Genomic DNA, 14,662 nt, shown 5'->3' with positions numbered 1-14,662 from the left:
CTTTGTGTGACCGTTTTGCAGTAAAATTATTGTATGTGACTAAGTTACCCACTTGTTTGGTCTAACTCAGGCTGTCATATTAGCTTTAGATCAACTTTAAGTTTTTATATTAAGATATATAACACTACTTAAAACCTGGCGAGGAATATTTTAATGGCCAGTATGAACCAGTATGAGGAATGATTTTAACACCAGTGTTTTTATGGACACCTAACTATTGATTTGCCACATTTAATGCTTTCTTGTGCCTGCCATAAATAGTTTTTTAAGTTATAAAATGATTTTGCTTCATATTGCATGTTAAACCAACAGTGCACGACCACATCAAACTGACAAATTAATTATACCCTTTGATATTGTTACTCTGTTTTGCTGCTAAATCCTAAATATGTGATCAATTCACAAGTAATTCTTGGCCATTTGCAATAATTAAATCCAACCTCTTGTACCCTCAGTGGAAGCAATGATAGCATTTTCTGCGTTTTCAAGATCAACAGGTTTATAGATCTGAGGCTGTTAAACATAAACCAGGCAGAGGCTGCAGATCTGGGCCAGCAGCTTCAGTAAAGTTTACTCAGCCTAGAGGGTGAATTTAAGGGAAATTAAGTCTGGCACGATGTTTGTTCTCGCACATCACACCCCAATGGAAAGTTAAATATAAACACTCTTTACTGCAGTTTGGTTGTTGTGCTGACCTTTGACCTGCAGATGTCGCCCTGACTCCAAACTTATTTATTTTTTTATTTTTTTTATTAAGTTAAGTTTTTTTCTTTAGGAAGCAAACGATTCTCATTTAGTCGGGCTCCTCAAAAGATTTATTGTGCCATTAAAAGTTAAAATAAAGCTGATAAATAAATTAAACTGTCATGTATTTGCATGCAACTGAGCTCAAACGGACTGAGCAGCTCGTTTCATCTCAAACAGCGGCCACAAAACTCCTTAAATTTCCTGCAATAAAGAGAAAATGAGTGAAAACTAATTATCCTGAATGAGTTCCGGCTGCAGGTCAGACTTGTGAACCGAGGGTAAACTCTGATCTCAGATCAGATAGACAGCCTGCAGCTCATCCTGAAGATCCTCAGCGCTGTTCAGGAAAACTGAGAGGAACAATAAAAACCAGAGAAGCTGCTGCTGCAGAAGAAGAAGAAGAGGGAGAAGCAGAAGTTTATTCTCAGAGTCGGAGATGAAGCATCCTGCACGGGTTTACTTTCTGCTGGTTGTCGTTGCCGATTTGCTTCCAAAGGCTTCAGGAGAAATGTACACGTCGCTGCTGAACGTAAAGCAGGCGATCAGCGTTGAACGGAAGCTGATCGATTACTTGAGGACTTACATTGATCACGAGCTGGAGAGGCTAGAGGACATCAGACGGTCAGTGATGGATGGACTCGTATAAGAGCTCTTTATTTGCATGAAAGGATATTAATTACTGATGGATCTCCTCGAAATTTTAGTGGTGTTTGAATTAAGAGTTAAAGGGAAACATTCCATAAATTCACAGCTCTGTTTTAGTGTGGATTGTTTATTCTCTGGTGGCATAATCCTGGAGCTGCTCCACAGACAGTAAATAATAATGGAACAAGTTGTTGGACATGATGAATAGAGGAGCACATGTGTTGGTTTTACGAGGATACGATCACATTATCTGATCCACAGCTGCGTTTTATGAACTTTACGTGCAGGAAATTATATGAGAAAAAGTCTAAGTTCTGTTTTAGGGTGAATCTTCAACCAACCAACAGGAAATTGTGCAGAAAAGAGAAAAGTACATTTATTTTTTTACAGGTTTCAGTAAGAAATCTTTAAACAGAGTCACTGAACAAGACTTATTACTTCCATTTTCCCTGTGGGACTGCCTCTAATTTTATGGCCACATAATTTCAAACAGTAGCTTTATTGTGGTGGCTTTTAGTGGCGTGGAGTTGAAAAGGGACTTTATGATAATCAGATCCAAATTTTCATGAGTCAGTTTAAAAATCTAGACGAACTTCTGCAGATCTTAAATGACAATACTTCACCGTGTTCTCACCCTGTCTGAGCACCTTTTTTATTAACTGCACTAAATCTTCCATGCAGATTTTATGCCAAAGTGTCTGAGCTGCACACAGAACTCTACAAAGGCCCGGCGGCTACGATGGCGAACCCTCTGGTGGCTTTCACTCTCATCAAGCGTCTTCAGTCAGAGTGGCTGAACGTCGTCTACAGCGACGAAGCCCAGGAGAACGCTCAAGGTTGGCTCACTGTCTTCTTCACAGACACATCTGGTGTTGATAACTAAACACACAACTCCCCCTCCCCCTCCCCCTCCCACTCCTCCTCCTCCTCCCTCCTGTCAACACTACACAACCCTCCCGCCGCCCCTCTCCCATTTCACCTTTTGGCCCTTCTGCTGTCCAGCCCTCAGGTCCAGTTACGAGGAGGAAGAGGCAGATCTTCCCAAGCTGGAAGACCTCCAGGGGGCTGCGAAGGGGCTGATGAGGCTGCAGGACGTGTACGCTCTCCAGGTGTCCAGCCTCGCGAGGGGTCGTTTTCAGAGAGTCACAGATGGCGAGCCTGTTGATGTCTGCATGCCTGCAGTGTCCGTCCCGCTGTCTGGTGACGACTGCTTCCTGGTTGGGAAGGTGCGTAATCTGTTGTTTTACTCTATTGTTTTTTCTGATTGCTTTTTTTTTTTTAAGTATCAGCAGTTCTGCAGTGAAATGGTTTCTATGCCTGATGTTTCATTATTAGACTTTGATATATCTGTATGTAGGTATCAGTAGTTTAGTCCACTGGTTGTCAACATAGGGTTTAGGCCCCTCTAAAGGGTCACATGATAAATCTGAATGTTTATTAGAAGATTAGTGATAGAGAAAAGAAGAAGTTTTGCTGCACACATGTGTGCTTTACATTCAAATTTACTTTTGCATAAGTGACTGCTGGCGTGTTTTAAGTTGTTAATCCTCAAACAGTTATTTAAGTAAATCTGAAACTTGCTGGTGAAACTAGTAACAACAGCTTAAATGGATGATATTTCTATCCTGATTGAAATCATTCTGATCAGAGGTTCCCGCTAAACTATTTACATGGACGGTAGAAGATATCTGTATTTACATAAAACATCCTAAAGCATCAGTCACAATACAACTTTTTTTATTTCTGACAAGTGGGGCGGCACAGTGGCATGGTGGTCCATGGGCCAATTGGGCCTTTCTGTGTTGAGTTTGCATGTTAATAAAGTATCTATCTATCTATCTATCTACCTATCTTCTCCCTGTGTCTGCGTGGGTTCTCTCCGGGTACTCCGGCTTCCTCCCACCGTCCAAAGACATGCTGTCGTCCTGCGATAGACTGGCGACCTGTCCAGGGTGTACCCTGCCTTTCACCCGATGACAGCTGGGATAGGCTCCAGCCCCCCCAAATAAAAGTAGAGAACTAAAATAAGCAGATATATCAAGTCGCATAACATAGAAACAATAAACTACCTCAGTATTTAAGTACAGTAGTCGAGTAAATGTAACACCACTGGTTACTCTGCCACCTAAAAATTAGCAAATGTCATGTGCTGACAGTTTGCTGAACCACCTTCCTCTTCGGTCTCGACTGAGATTAAAGCTGTGGCTGTGAAACTCTCGCTCCCTCTCTGTGAAACATCCGGACCTGTCAGTCACTGTCTGGTAGGAATCCAGACCGTCAGCCTGGAAAAAGTGGGATTCCTCCCATTGCGTGTCCGGGGAGTCGTGTTCATGTGAAGATGAATAAGGGAAAAAAAAAAAAAAAAAAAAAGGTTTCCACTGTACAGCAGTGATGTGTGAGGGCAGGGCTCTGTGTGAGCGAGACATGCTCATGTATGGAAAACACATTATCTCACACAGCAGACGTTAGGAGCGAAGAGCAGAGCTTCCCTTCACTTCAATCTACAAACAAAGATGCTGAGCTTTGGGGGCGTTGTCTGTGAAGGAGTTGCCTGCTTTTTATGTGTCTGTTAAACTGCTTATTTTAAACCAGCAGGGTTTTGCAAACAGAAGTTTGTGGCTTGTAACTTTCATTAGAGAGAATTTAAAATCCGTTTGAGAGACTGAAAACCTGCAAATTAAAGGGTATAATGTTGTGAACTGGGTGTGAACCTGAGGTCTGATTGGCTGATTAGTTGGTGAGTTTCTGTGTGGGTGGGTTGGTACACAGGAGTGTTTGTTAGGGTGATGTCTGGAGGGGGTTTGTGGACACAATCTGTGACGGGAGGAGCCACATCCAACCCTGTCTCTGTGTGGGTGTTGTCAGGTCTTTAGTCAGCACCTACTTAATCAAGTCAAGTCAGCTCCCAGATGGGTTTGAGACCAGATAAAGTAGACTGCAGCCAGTGTTTGTGATTTTCTAAACGTAAAAATACTGCTTAAGGTTTTCTAACTTTCGGGCCTAAAAAACTTAAACTGCAGTTCCATACCTGCCAACTTTTCAAAAAACCTTGGAGTGAGATTTTGTCGTGGGTGACCAAAATTATGCCGTGCATGCAGTCACACAAATTGGTGGCTCAGATATAAGATAATTGGAATTAATTGATGTTGTACCCATGTTGTACCCTGCATTCTGGTGGTTTGTGGGGAGGTCCAAAGCTGTTGATAGGGGCAGCCCACTGAAGATGGACAATATTAGTTACATTCTGTGAAGCAGACATAGCTGAAGGTCCACCCCCAGGAGATTTTGGATTAAGTAGATGTGGTTTCCAGCATTCTAGTGGATTTTTGGGCGGTCTGCTAAAGATGTGCGATACCTGAACTTATTCTGATTCATGTTCGGCATCATGACTTGTAGGTCTTAGTCTGTAGACTTGATCTGAACATTCAACCAGAAAACTATCGGTGTGCCTAAATGACAATAAAGCCTTATTCATAGATCAGTGTTTAAGATTTGACCTAGGTAGGTTGATTGATATTTTGATTAAAATGGTATTAAACTAATTCTTAACTAAAACCTAACCTATGTTGTGAATAATTGTATTCTTAAGAGCACTTAATGATTTATGTTCAGCCAAAAACGACACAACGTTAGTTAGGGAGGGACATTATTCTTCATTCAAAGTCTCCCACCACATGGTCCATCAGAGACAAATAAAGTGCAACAAATAAAGTGCTTAAACAGTACAACTTTTTCAAGCAATAAAACTGATGAATGCATTACAAAAATAGCTAAAATGAGGCATAATCAGTATCAGATGCAGATCAGAAGCTGGGTAAAGTCCTTGTCTATGATCTGTGTGCATGGTTATACTGGCCTAGTCTCAGCTCAGATTCTCTTCTTTATCAGACTTCTCAAAGTAGTTTCTGGTTTCTCCTGCTGTCCTAGCGATCTCTCTGTATCTCTTCTTCTGTCTACTTCGGGGTGCAGGCATAGATAGTAAAGGGGTGCACTGCAGGTGTAGCGCAGCGCAAAGGTTCAGGGGCGTTCATCAGCGCCATCTACCGTCGTGGAGTTTTTTTTTTTTTGCGTGAGAAATTGGATGTGTGGCGTGAGTGCGTGGGAAAACAGGCAAAACCGTGTGTCACACGGCGAAAGCGTGAGAGTTGGCAGCTCTGCAGTTCTTTGAACAGCTGGCGCCAAAAATGAGTCAATCCACCTCCATGTTGGAATGTTTCAACAGATTTAAACATGTTTACAGCAGAGAACAGAAAATGGTTTTGGTCTCTGTAGCTAGTTTCCTCATTTCCTCACAACTGTACAGGGTTTGAATCTTCAAGTAACTCAACTGTTTCAACGGTATCAAGTCTTAAAATTCTGCATTAATCGATGGTGAACATGAGGATAAAAAGATTCAATGACTGTATGGACAGAGATCTTCACCACTGCAACATGATCAAACCAAGCAGCAACCTTCACGGTTGAAAAATTAAGCTAATGCAGAAGTGCCAAAAACTGCAGTTCCTCAATTATCCGCTTGAGGCTGACTTAAAAAGTGAGTCAATCCCCATCGACCACCATGTTAAAATGCTCAACTATACAGCAAAAATACAACATCTTTACAACCTGGTACATCAAATAGTTATGGTTCCTATAGCTAATAATGGTAATAATAATAGTTAATAATGTTTTATATAAATGGCCTCTTTAAATTGTATCAAGGTGGGTGCGTTTACAGATTGTTACATGTCTGCCAAGGCGTCTATCTATCTATCCGACTGAAAAATGGCAAAGCCTCCTGGGTATCTCCAAATCTGGGAGGGCATCTGGAAGGAGACCCTGGGTTAGACCAACAATTCGCTGAGATATACAGTAGATCTCGGACAGTATCTGGGATGCTGTGCCAGCCTGCCACCACCACAACCCTGCCTCAGATGAGCAAATATAAATGGATGGCTGATAAAAGGTCTAAAAGGACCTGATTTAAAAGGTTAAACTCATCCAAGTGAACACGCTCAAGTTTTAAAGTCAGTCTGGTGCAGCGGGTCCTGTTTGTCTCTGTTCTGATCCTGTCTGGTACGTCAAAGCTCCAGTCTTCCTCCAAATCCCCAGATATTACCGTTGCTGATTTTCTGCTATATTTCACTTCATATTTCTGCATTCCTCCCACCAGCCAATAGTAGCAAACACCATTTTCCTCTCATTCAGTTCCATATTAGTTCATATAACCAACACACCACTTACGAAATACTGTGTCAGGTTAATGGATACTGGCTGCTGATCTTGGCTCATACCTGGGCGGCCTGCTGTTTATGTGACTCAGACTGAAATGATTTCTGAAATCCCAAAACCTCACAGAATCTGGCAGACAAGCATTAAACTTTCGAAATTGTGTTTAAATGTGGCGTTGTTGTAACAGGTGGCCTATGATCTGGAGGACTATTATCACTCAGTGCAGTGGATGGAGGAGTCGGTGCGTCTCTTCAAGGGAACAAGAGGAGAGTGGAGCCCTGAGAACGAAGGGACTTTGGAGGACGCTCTAGATCATCTGGCGTTTTCTCACTTTAAAGTAGGTTCACAGGAATTTAGGAAACTACACACATAATTGATGGACTGTCCTTCCCTAAATTGCTCTCGTTGTTTCAGACAGGAAACGTCTCCTACGCTCTCAGTCTATCTCAGGAGCTGCTGCATCACAGTAAATATTTTCCCTTAACTCTCTTCACTTGCTCTTAAATCTCTTTTATCCCAGAGTGACTCTTCCCTTCTCGTGTGCATGTGCTCCCTCTCAGATCCGATGAATGGTAGAGTTTTGCAGAACGTTGAGAAATATGAGAAGCTGCTGGTTGCTGCAGGTCCACCCAGAGGCGACAGGCTGAGGAGACCCACCTCCTCTTATTTAAAGACCAGGGACACCTATGAGAGACTCTGCCAGACTCAAGGCTCCCAGGTATTCATCACTGCACATTTGAGTCCATGATCAGTCATTTACCAAGTAGCATGGATGGTTTCTCCGTTGGAGCAATTGTGTGACTCCCTGCAAAAAGAGCTATATTCAACCAAAGTGTTTGACTAGTTGTCACTGTTATAGATGGTCCATGTGTCTCCAATTATAGTCAAAAGATGTATCATGGCCTGGTGGTTTTGATGCAGCTGACGTCATTTTTAGATCAGAGTGAGCTAGCGATTTAGACATTCTTGTGAAATGTAATGGGTCAGGAACTTGTGAATTCACTGGTCATGCTTTCCACAGACAGGGAACTAGCGAAAAGTCGAGATGGTGACTACTAATACTGCTGCTTTGAAAGAGGGACAAAAGCATAAGGAGTAATTGAAATATTAAGTTATGTCATTCAGTAGCCATGAAGACATTTCACTTCAAATCGGAAAATGCAGTTCTGCCAGATGAAAATCTGAAAAGCATAAGATCCATCTTCTGTTTTTAGCTGCCAATGTTCACAAAATTAACTTTTTAATAAGGGGAGTAAGCTTATTTTCAATTTCCTTTATTGTTCCAAGTAGTTTGTCAAAAATTAAGAAGTTTGTAACTATAAACTGTTTCCTTGGCCATAAAAGCACTATAATTAGTAATATTTACTTTTAAGCTAATGTGGGAAGAGAACAGTGCTCAGTATGCGAGTAATGGCTTGTGGCTTGATCTTTTAATGGACTTCAGATGCTCGTTTCTCCAAACAGCCCATGCATTTTGAAAACCCCAAACTCTCCTGCGACTACTTCACCAACGGCAGCCCTGCTCTGCTGCTGCTGCCCGTGAGGCGGGAGGTGCTGAGTCTGCAGCCGTACGTTGTCCTTTTCCACGACTTCATCACTGACACAGAGGCTGAAGATATCAAGAGGACGGCCCAACCGGGAGTAAGTGACGCAACCCACGGAGCCTCCCAATATGTCTGCTTTTAATCCATGTGCATTTTGTAGCCCCATAATCCCGTGTTTTGTAGAGTTGTGATAACAAACAGAGGAGGTCATCCTCACGGGTCTCGCAAAGTGTTTTCTTGGCAGCAGAAGGAGTTGAAGTCTGTTTATGTTTGTTCAAATCAACAAATTCATGAACTGTGGAGGAAAATCTGTTTAAGATTTTGCTATTGTCACGTGAACTCCGTGTTCCTCAATAAAATTACATTCTGGGTTATTTGACCGTCACGCAGAAGGAATTTAACAGAGTTTAAAGCCGACCAAACCAAGTGTATTGGTTTTCACTCATGGAGAATATAACGCATCTTGTGGCTTCTCACCAGGAAATTGTTGCAATTCTCTCTGCTGATTGTACCAATTATAATTATTTAGGATTTCTTCTGGCCAGCTGGGCATTTTCTCAGATGTTAGCTTTGCACAACTTAGCCAGCTATACACGCTATATGTTATGATATCCTGTGCAACTACTGTTATTGGTAAGGACACTACACCTGATTCCTGCCCCGGCGATGAGACCAGTAGCTCTCCGTTACCATGTTTTGATATTGGTGATCCATCAAATCCTCATCCCTACCACTGTGTCTTGTGTTTTATCGCCCTTTGACTCTAAATGACCAATAACACAGCTGCGCATTTATCAGTTTGATTCAGCTCCAGCGCTGAGTTTTTTCCCATTAGTGTCTTAAGCAAACATCAAAGGACACTAACTGAGTTCATTTACTTAAGTACAGTAATAAGATGCACGCTTTAAGTACTTTTCCTTTAACACTTTCTGCCTCTACGGCTCACGGTACATTTTGCTGATTATACTTTCAGGGGCCTGAAAAGGAAAACGCAGCATTGAGCTCAAACCTAGACAGAAATAATTCATAGCATAAGAAATAAAGGTATGCTGAAAATAATGAATATATTACTTGGGACTTTCTTTTCCTACGGGGAAGATCCTGGAAAGTCGGTGTGGAGGAAGAGTTGGTCAGCTTCCAGGCATTTCGCGAGGCTTAAAGGAATGAGGGATACATTACTATGAAAACTTGGCTGAGCGCCGCAAACTGTCCAAATAACCCTGCTGGGTTCCAATGGTAAATATCCAGTCCATGATCTAGCTAAAGATGAAAATGAAATGCTCTGCAAAAGTCTGTTGAATTCGTCTCTTTGAGGAATATTTGGTGGGCTAGCTGAATTGGTGTCCTATAGTTTCTGTGAGGTTTTGGCTTCGTTCAGTGAGTTTTCCACGCTTTGCTTTGCTCTGATGGAAACCCCAGTACTTATTTCATCATTATGTCAGCTTGTGGGCTGATTGAAAACAGGCCCGTGGTACGGTATTAGTTTGGAGCAGTGAGCAGCGTTCATTAGAGTACGGTTTGCTCTTTCAAATGAGACTCGTGTAAAAACGCAAGTGAATTAATCTGACATTTCATAGGTTTTAATCACAATTAACTGGCGTTTTGTTTTGTCTCTGCAGAATTTAGCAGATTTCTGACACCAATTCAGCTAGCCCACCAAATATACCTTAAAGAGACGGATTCAACAGACTTCCGCAAAGCATTTCATTTTCATCTTTAGATAGATCACAGACGATTCTGGTGTCCAAATAAATCCCAGAGGCTTTAAGAAGAGCCAACTCAGTCCGAAACATCTGGACTTCTACAGAACCCTTCCCAGACTTTTGGGAGATCCTGGTATCTGCGGGCAGACTCTCCTGCATTCTTTGCAGTTTGCAGTCAAGAATAATTATGTTTTCACTCTTTCAAAGCAGAATGAGAAGATTAACATAAGTCTGTCCTGGTGACAGTCTCTTATCTGTACTCTGTTTTATTTATTTTAGTCATGTTTGGCTACAGGAACAGTGAAAAGAATAAAATAAAATAAACTTACGATGCTGTTTTATGTCTTTGCTAACCAGTTGAGGAGATCTGTGGTGGCAGCTGGAGAGAAACAAGAAACGGCAGACTATCGCATCAGCAAGGGGTACAAACTATGGACAAAACATTTTGACTGTTTATCATTTCATTCAAACTATAAAAACATCTGTGGACGTTATGTTAATTATTATAATGTCTTATTTGCAGTGCGTGGTTAAAGGGCTCTGCACACTCCATTGTGGAAAAGCTGGACCAGAGGATCTCGATGCTCACGGGTCTGAACGTCATGCACCCATTTGGCGAGTACCTCCAAGTAGTGAATTATGGGATTGGAGGCCATTATGAGCCTCATTTTGACCATGCTACGGTAAGTTGATTTATTAGCTAGTTAGTTTTAGTATTTTAACATTTAAACATTTATTATGATTTATCAGTTATATTCCTTGTCCGTTTCTGCGTATCCAGTCACCTTCGAGTCCTGTGTACAAGCTGAAAACTGGGAATCGTGTGGCAACCTTCATGATATATGTGAGTGTTCTGACCCTGCCTGACTCGGATGGCAGTCTGAGGTTCTTGGGCAGGTTCCTGTTGGCTGATTCAAAGTCTAAAATTAAAAACAAAATAAATCTGGCCTTTGCCACAAGACTTTGGAACAGCTGGCCTGAGAAACTCTGACTGGATCTGACCTCGCTGCCTACATTAAAATTTTATTACTGTTGTGTCGAAGTCAATTTTTTTTCCCCTGACTTCCGTTATACCGTCTATAAGAGTTAAAAAAAAAATTTAAAACAGTGCAGTACACAGAGTAGCTTTTCATAAACACAAGACACAGCTCTGAAGGAATGTCTTTTTCCACAGCTCAGCTCTGTCGAGGCAGGTGGGTCCACAGCCTTCATCTACGCCAACTTCAGTGTTCCTGTCGTGGAGGTAAACACACTCTGAGCGTCTCAGAGCAGCTGAAAGCAGCCACTCTCTTGTCTCTGCGTTTCATTTCCGCCTCGGGACAAATTAATTTCACCTCACTCACCTTCTCTGGTGGCGCTGTCAAAAAGCTGGAAGTTGAGATCACAGCAACACTAGCTCTAGATTTCCACCGTAATACTACTTTTGTGTCATGAGTGGAAAGTTTTCTCTGTCTTGTGGGTTGATGAATGAGCTGCAGACGGTTTAACAGGCCAACCTCGGGGCTTAACCTTTCACCTTTTTTACTGACGCCTAACTTCCTTGCTGTTTATACAGAAAACAACTGAACTCCATAAATCTCCAATAAAGTAATAACTGTAACAAGAAGACCTCTTTTATACAGCATACAGTATAAATGGATCAATTATAAAATGAAATTAAATTAAATTAAATTGTAAACTAATTGCTCGATAACTAAATATTTTAACTCCATTTTCTGTGTCTTATAAAGAAAGAAACTGTGTATGTTCTGGTATTTTAGTCCAAATAATTCCAGCAGTCCATAGATTCATTAATAAGATTAATCAGCAGTATTGGCAAAAAAAAATTCTGGCTCCTTAAAAGTTATCACTGTTTGTTTCTTTTGTCACAGAAAGCTGCCATATTCTGGTGGAACCTGCACAGAAACGGTCAAGGAGACGTGGACACGCTGCATGCCGGCTGTCCCGTACTTATTGGGGACAAATGGGGTAAGATAGGAGCAAAAACGTGACGTGAACATTCATTGTCACCCTCTGTTTCCCACCACACGCATCCATCGTTCGGCTTTCCTGATTTCCAGGAGCTAAAGCACATCTGTGCTACATTATGTGTTTAGAGATGTAACAGATTACAGCTCAGACATTGAGAGCTCTTCTTGGAAGAGAAACATCTGCTGCCGGTTGGCCCAGAGCATCAAATGTGTGACGGGGACCCAGTTAAGCTAACAGGAGGATATTAATCATCACAAAGCAGCTGCACAGGCGTTTGCTGGAGGTGTAGCTTTTAGCAGCCAGAGATATCACCAGATATTAATCTCAAGGCTGCACCATTATTCAAAGGTTGAAAATATTCAAAGGTAAGGAATATTTTCTGATTAGTTTGGATCTGTCTGTGTGTTTCAGTGGCAAACAAATGGATCCACGAGTATGGACAAGAGTTTCAACATCGCTGCAGCCTGAATCCCGAAGAGTGAGAGGGGTGGAGCGATCGCCGGGCCCCTCGGAGTACAAGCCTTTACAATTGTGAGGCACACTTGCAGGCGGTGAGAGGGAGGGAGCCAGAAAGTGAGCACACAGCCAGGGGAGGCGAGAGCTGTGAAGGGGAAGCGTGCATCTGTGATTGGAGCCCCGGGCCCCAGAGAGCACTGCTGCAGTGGACATGGAGGTGGAAGTGGAGAGGAGGAGCGGGGCGGTTGGCAATCAGTCCCCCAGAGGCCTAATGCTCCTTCTGGCCAGTTCCTACAGATGGAGAGAGGCCTCTGTGATGGTTCAGTAAACTGTGCGAGGCTGTTTACCTCCTGCTTGCTTGAAAACTGAAATCTTATAGTACTCTCTTTCTGCTGGGCCCTCTCAGGGGTCTGTCACTACGAATCAGCAACAGATCTCTCAACATTTCATTTCAAAACTTCAAAAGATGGATTATACAGAGATTCAGTGTGCCAGGCAAAAAATCACAAGACTTCTGTCGGTGTCGAGAAAACTAATATGTTCCTCAAGGTAGAGGACACTATCTTGTTTCGGCACGTTAAAATCTAAGTCATGAGTTTGTGATGATCTCAGGTCTTTTCAGTTCATTGTGGTGTAATGAGTCAAAAGAACCAGTCATTATGAGTGTGCTAGTTGTTTATGCGTAGCTGACTGAACGATGTGATCATCGCTGTGTGTGGGAGACTCTTTCAGTGACTGTCTAACGGAACAAATGAACCAGTTCGTCTGCCTCTCACTGAGCCTCTGATATTGCCCTTCATTCATCATATCTGTCTGCGTGCCAAGTGATAGGAAACCTGTCTGGACTCACACCAACCAACCCTGCCTGCATATCTCAGATATCTGCGTCTAAGTAGGTCATAGGCCTTTTTAAAGTAGGCTGAGGTGTGAGGAATACGCACTATTAAAATTCACAGCATGAGTTGGTTGGATGAAACTTTCTGGGGACGTCCTGCTACTTGAGTGACAGGGATCGCTCAGTCGTACCTTTTGCTTGCACACAAAGACGTGTTTTTCTTTCCAGCTCTGCAGACACACACTGACACAGAGAAAATGCATGAATATGACAGGTACTAGATGTCTACTGCTAATTTCTGCATGCACACTGAACAGCAGGACTTTCTTTTTCCACAAACTAAGTAGATAGATGGATAGATGAGACACCATATTTATTTAATTTAAACACTGACTCAACACAGGTTTACAACTGCTGTGACTATACTGATGAAAAATTAGCCACTAGTTGTTTTAAGGCATACAAATCATAAACCAGTTAATTAATGACCTTTTTATATAGTTTATTTTTAAAAGCTCCCTTGAACTCAAACTGCTCTACTCTGCGCTCTTCCCATACACTTTCACTAGCAGCCACTGTTACCACAACAAACACTGCTGCAGAGGGACGTGTTGCTATGTAAGAGCACAGTCCAAGCTACCTAAAGTACACATGACCAGATCATAGGTCGTCCTCAGCACATTGTCAAATGCATACATGGAGTCTGCACATTTGACTTTTAAAGCCTTTTTTGGAGCCTCCTAACTTGTTTACGAGCTGTTAACTTCTCTTCACAGAGTCAGTGAGTTTCCCCTCTAAAAAACTTGAATACGTAATTGTCTGATGGATAGTCTGCAGCAGAACAAAGTAAAGCTGGGAGACAAATTAGATTTTAATCTCAGGCACAAAAAAAAAGAAAAAAAAACTAATGAAGTCCTGTTAGTGAGCAGCTTTGAAACACAGATCAGTGCTTCCCTCTGCTGGTGATGTAAAATACAAATAAATGGAGCTTGTGCAATTTTTTTATTGTTTTTTTCAGCATGTTAAAATGTGTGTGCTGTTTTTATTGTAAACTAACTGAAGGATTACTTTAATTTAATGGTTTCTTTATTTATTTTTGTAAGTGGAACTGAATTTCTCTTCAATATTGTGTCTTGTGTGTTCTACTCATTTTTAACAGGTTAATAAAAGTCACCTTTCAGCAAATAAACAGTTTAGGTGTTTTAAAAAGCATTCATTCATTCATCTTCTGCAACCGCTTGTTCCTGTGAAGGGTCGCAGGGAAGATTAAAAAGCATAACAATAAAATGAATAAAACTATTATAATACTCCATGTACTTATTATCAGGTACTATTACAGAGAATAAACATTTTATCCCACATGATACCTCTGCTCAGCTGTATTGTACCTGGCAGCTATAGTTCATACATTCATTCATCTTCCATAACTGCTTGTCCTGCGAAGGGTTGTGGGGGGCTGGGCTAATTTAGAATCACCAATTAACCCAATGACCATGTCTTTGGACAGCGAACATGCAAACTCCACACAGAAAGGCCCCACTCAGCCTGGG

General features: G+C 41.8%; 1 protein-coding gene across 1 annotated transcript; it reads left to right on the top strand.

The window, feature by feature from the left end:
- Window positions 1-988: 988 nt before the first annotated feature.
- On the top strand, window positions 989-14,277 carry p4ha3 (prolyl 4-hydroxylase, alpha polypeptide III). The gene is made up of 13 exons (XM_084558910.1): window positions 989-1,368; window positions 2,074-2,228; window positions 2,395-2,618; window positions 6,791-6,940; window positions 7,018-7,069; window positions 7,164-7,321; window positions 8,068-8,244; window positions 10,208-10,272; window positions 10,374-10,533; window positions 10,632-10,694; window positions 11,025-11,093; window positions 11,722-11,818; window positions 12,233-14,277. The coding sequence occupies exons 1-13, from the start codon at window positions 1,184-1,186 to the stop codon at window positions 12,301-12,303; spliced, it is 1,626 nt and encodes a 541-aa protein (XP_084415036.1). The 5' UTR covers window positions 989-1,183; the 3' UTR covers window positions 12,304-14,277.
- Window positions 14,278-14,662: the final 385 nt, after the last annotated feature.

This window comes from Chelon labrosus (genome assembly GCF_963514085.1).
Source record: "Chelon labrosus genome assembly, chromosome: 13".
Lineage (NCBI taxonomy): Eukaryota > Metazoa > Chordata > Actinopteri > Mugiliformes > Mugilidae > Chelon > Chelon labrosus.
This window is presented reverse-complemented; position numbering and strand designations above follow the sequence as displayed.

What these genes read in the sequence shown, in the direction of transcription:
- p4ha3 (XM_084558910.1), top strand. Translation starts at nt 1,184, where the DNA reads ATGAAGCATCCTGCACGGGTTTACTTTCTGCTGGTTGTCGTTGCCGAT. An exon ending in GACTATCGCATCAGCAAGGG is followed by an intron (nt 10,273 to 10,373) that starts GTACAAACTATG and finishes TCTTATTTGCAG; the next exon opens with TGCGTGGTTAAAGGGCTCTG. An exon ending in TGGCAACCTTCATGATATAT is followed by an intron (nt 10,695 to 11,024) that starts GTGAGTGTTCTG and finishes CTTTTTCCACAG; the next exon opens with CTCAGCTCTGTCGAGGCAGG.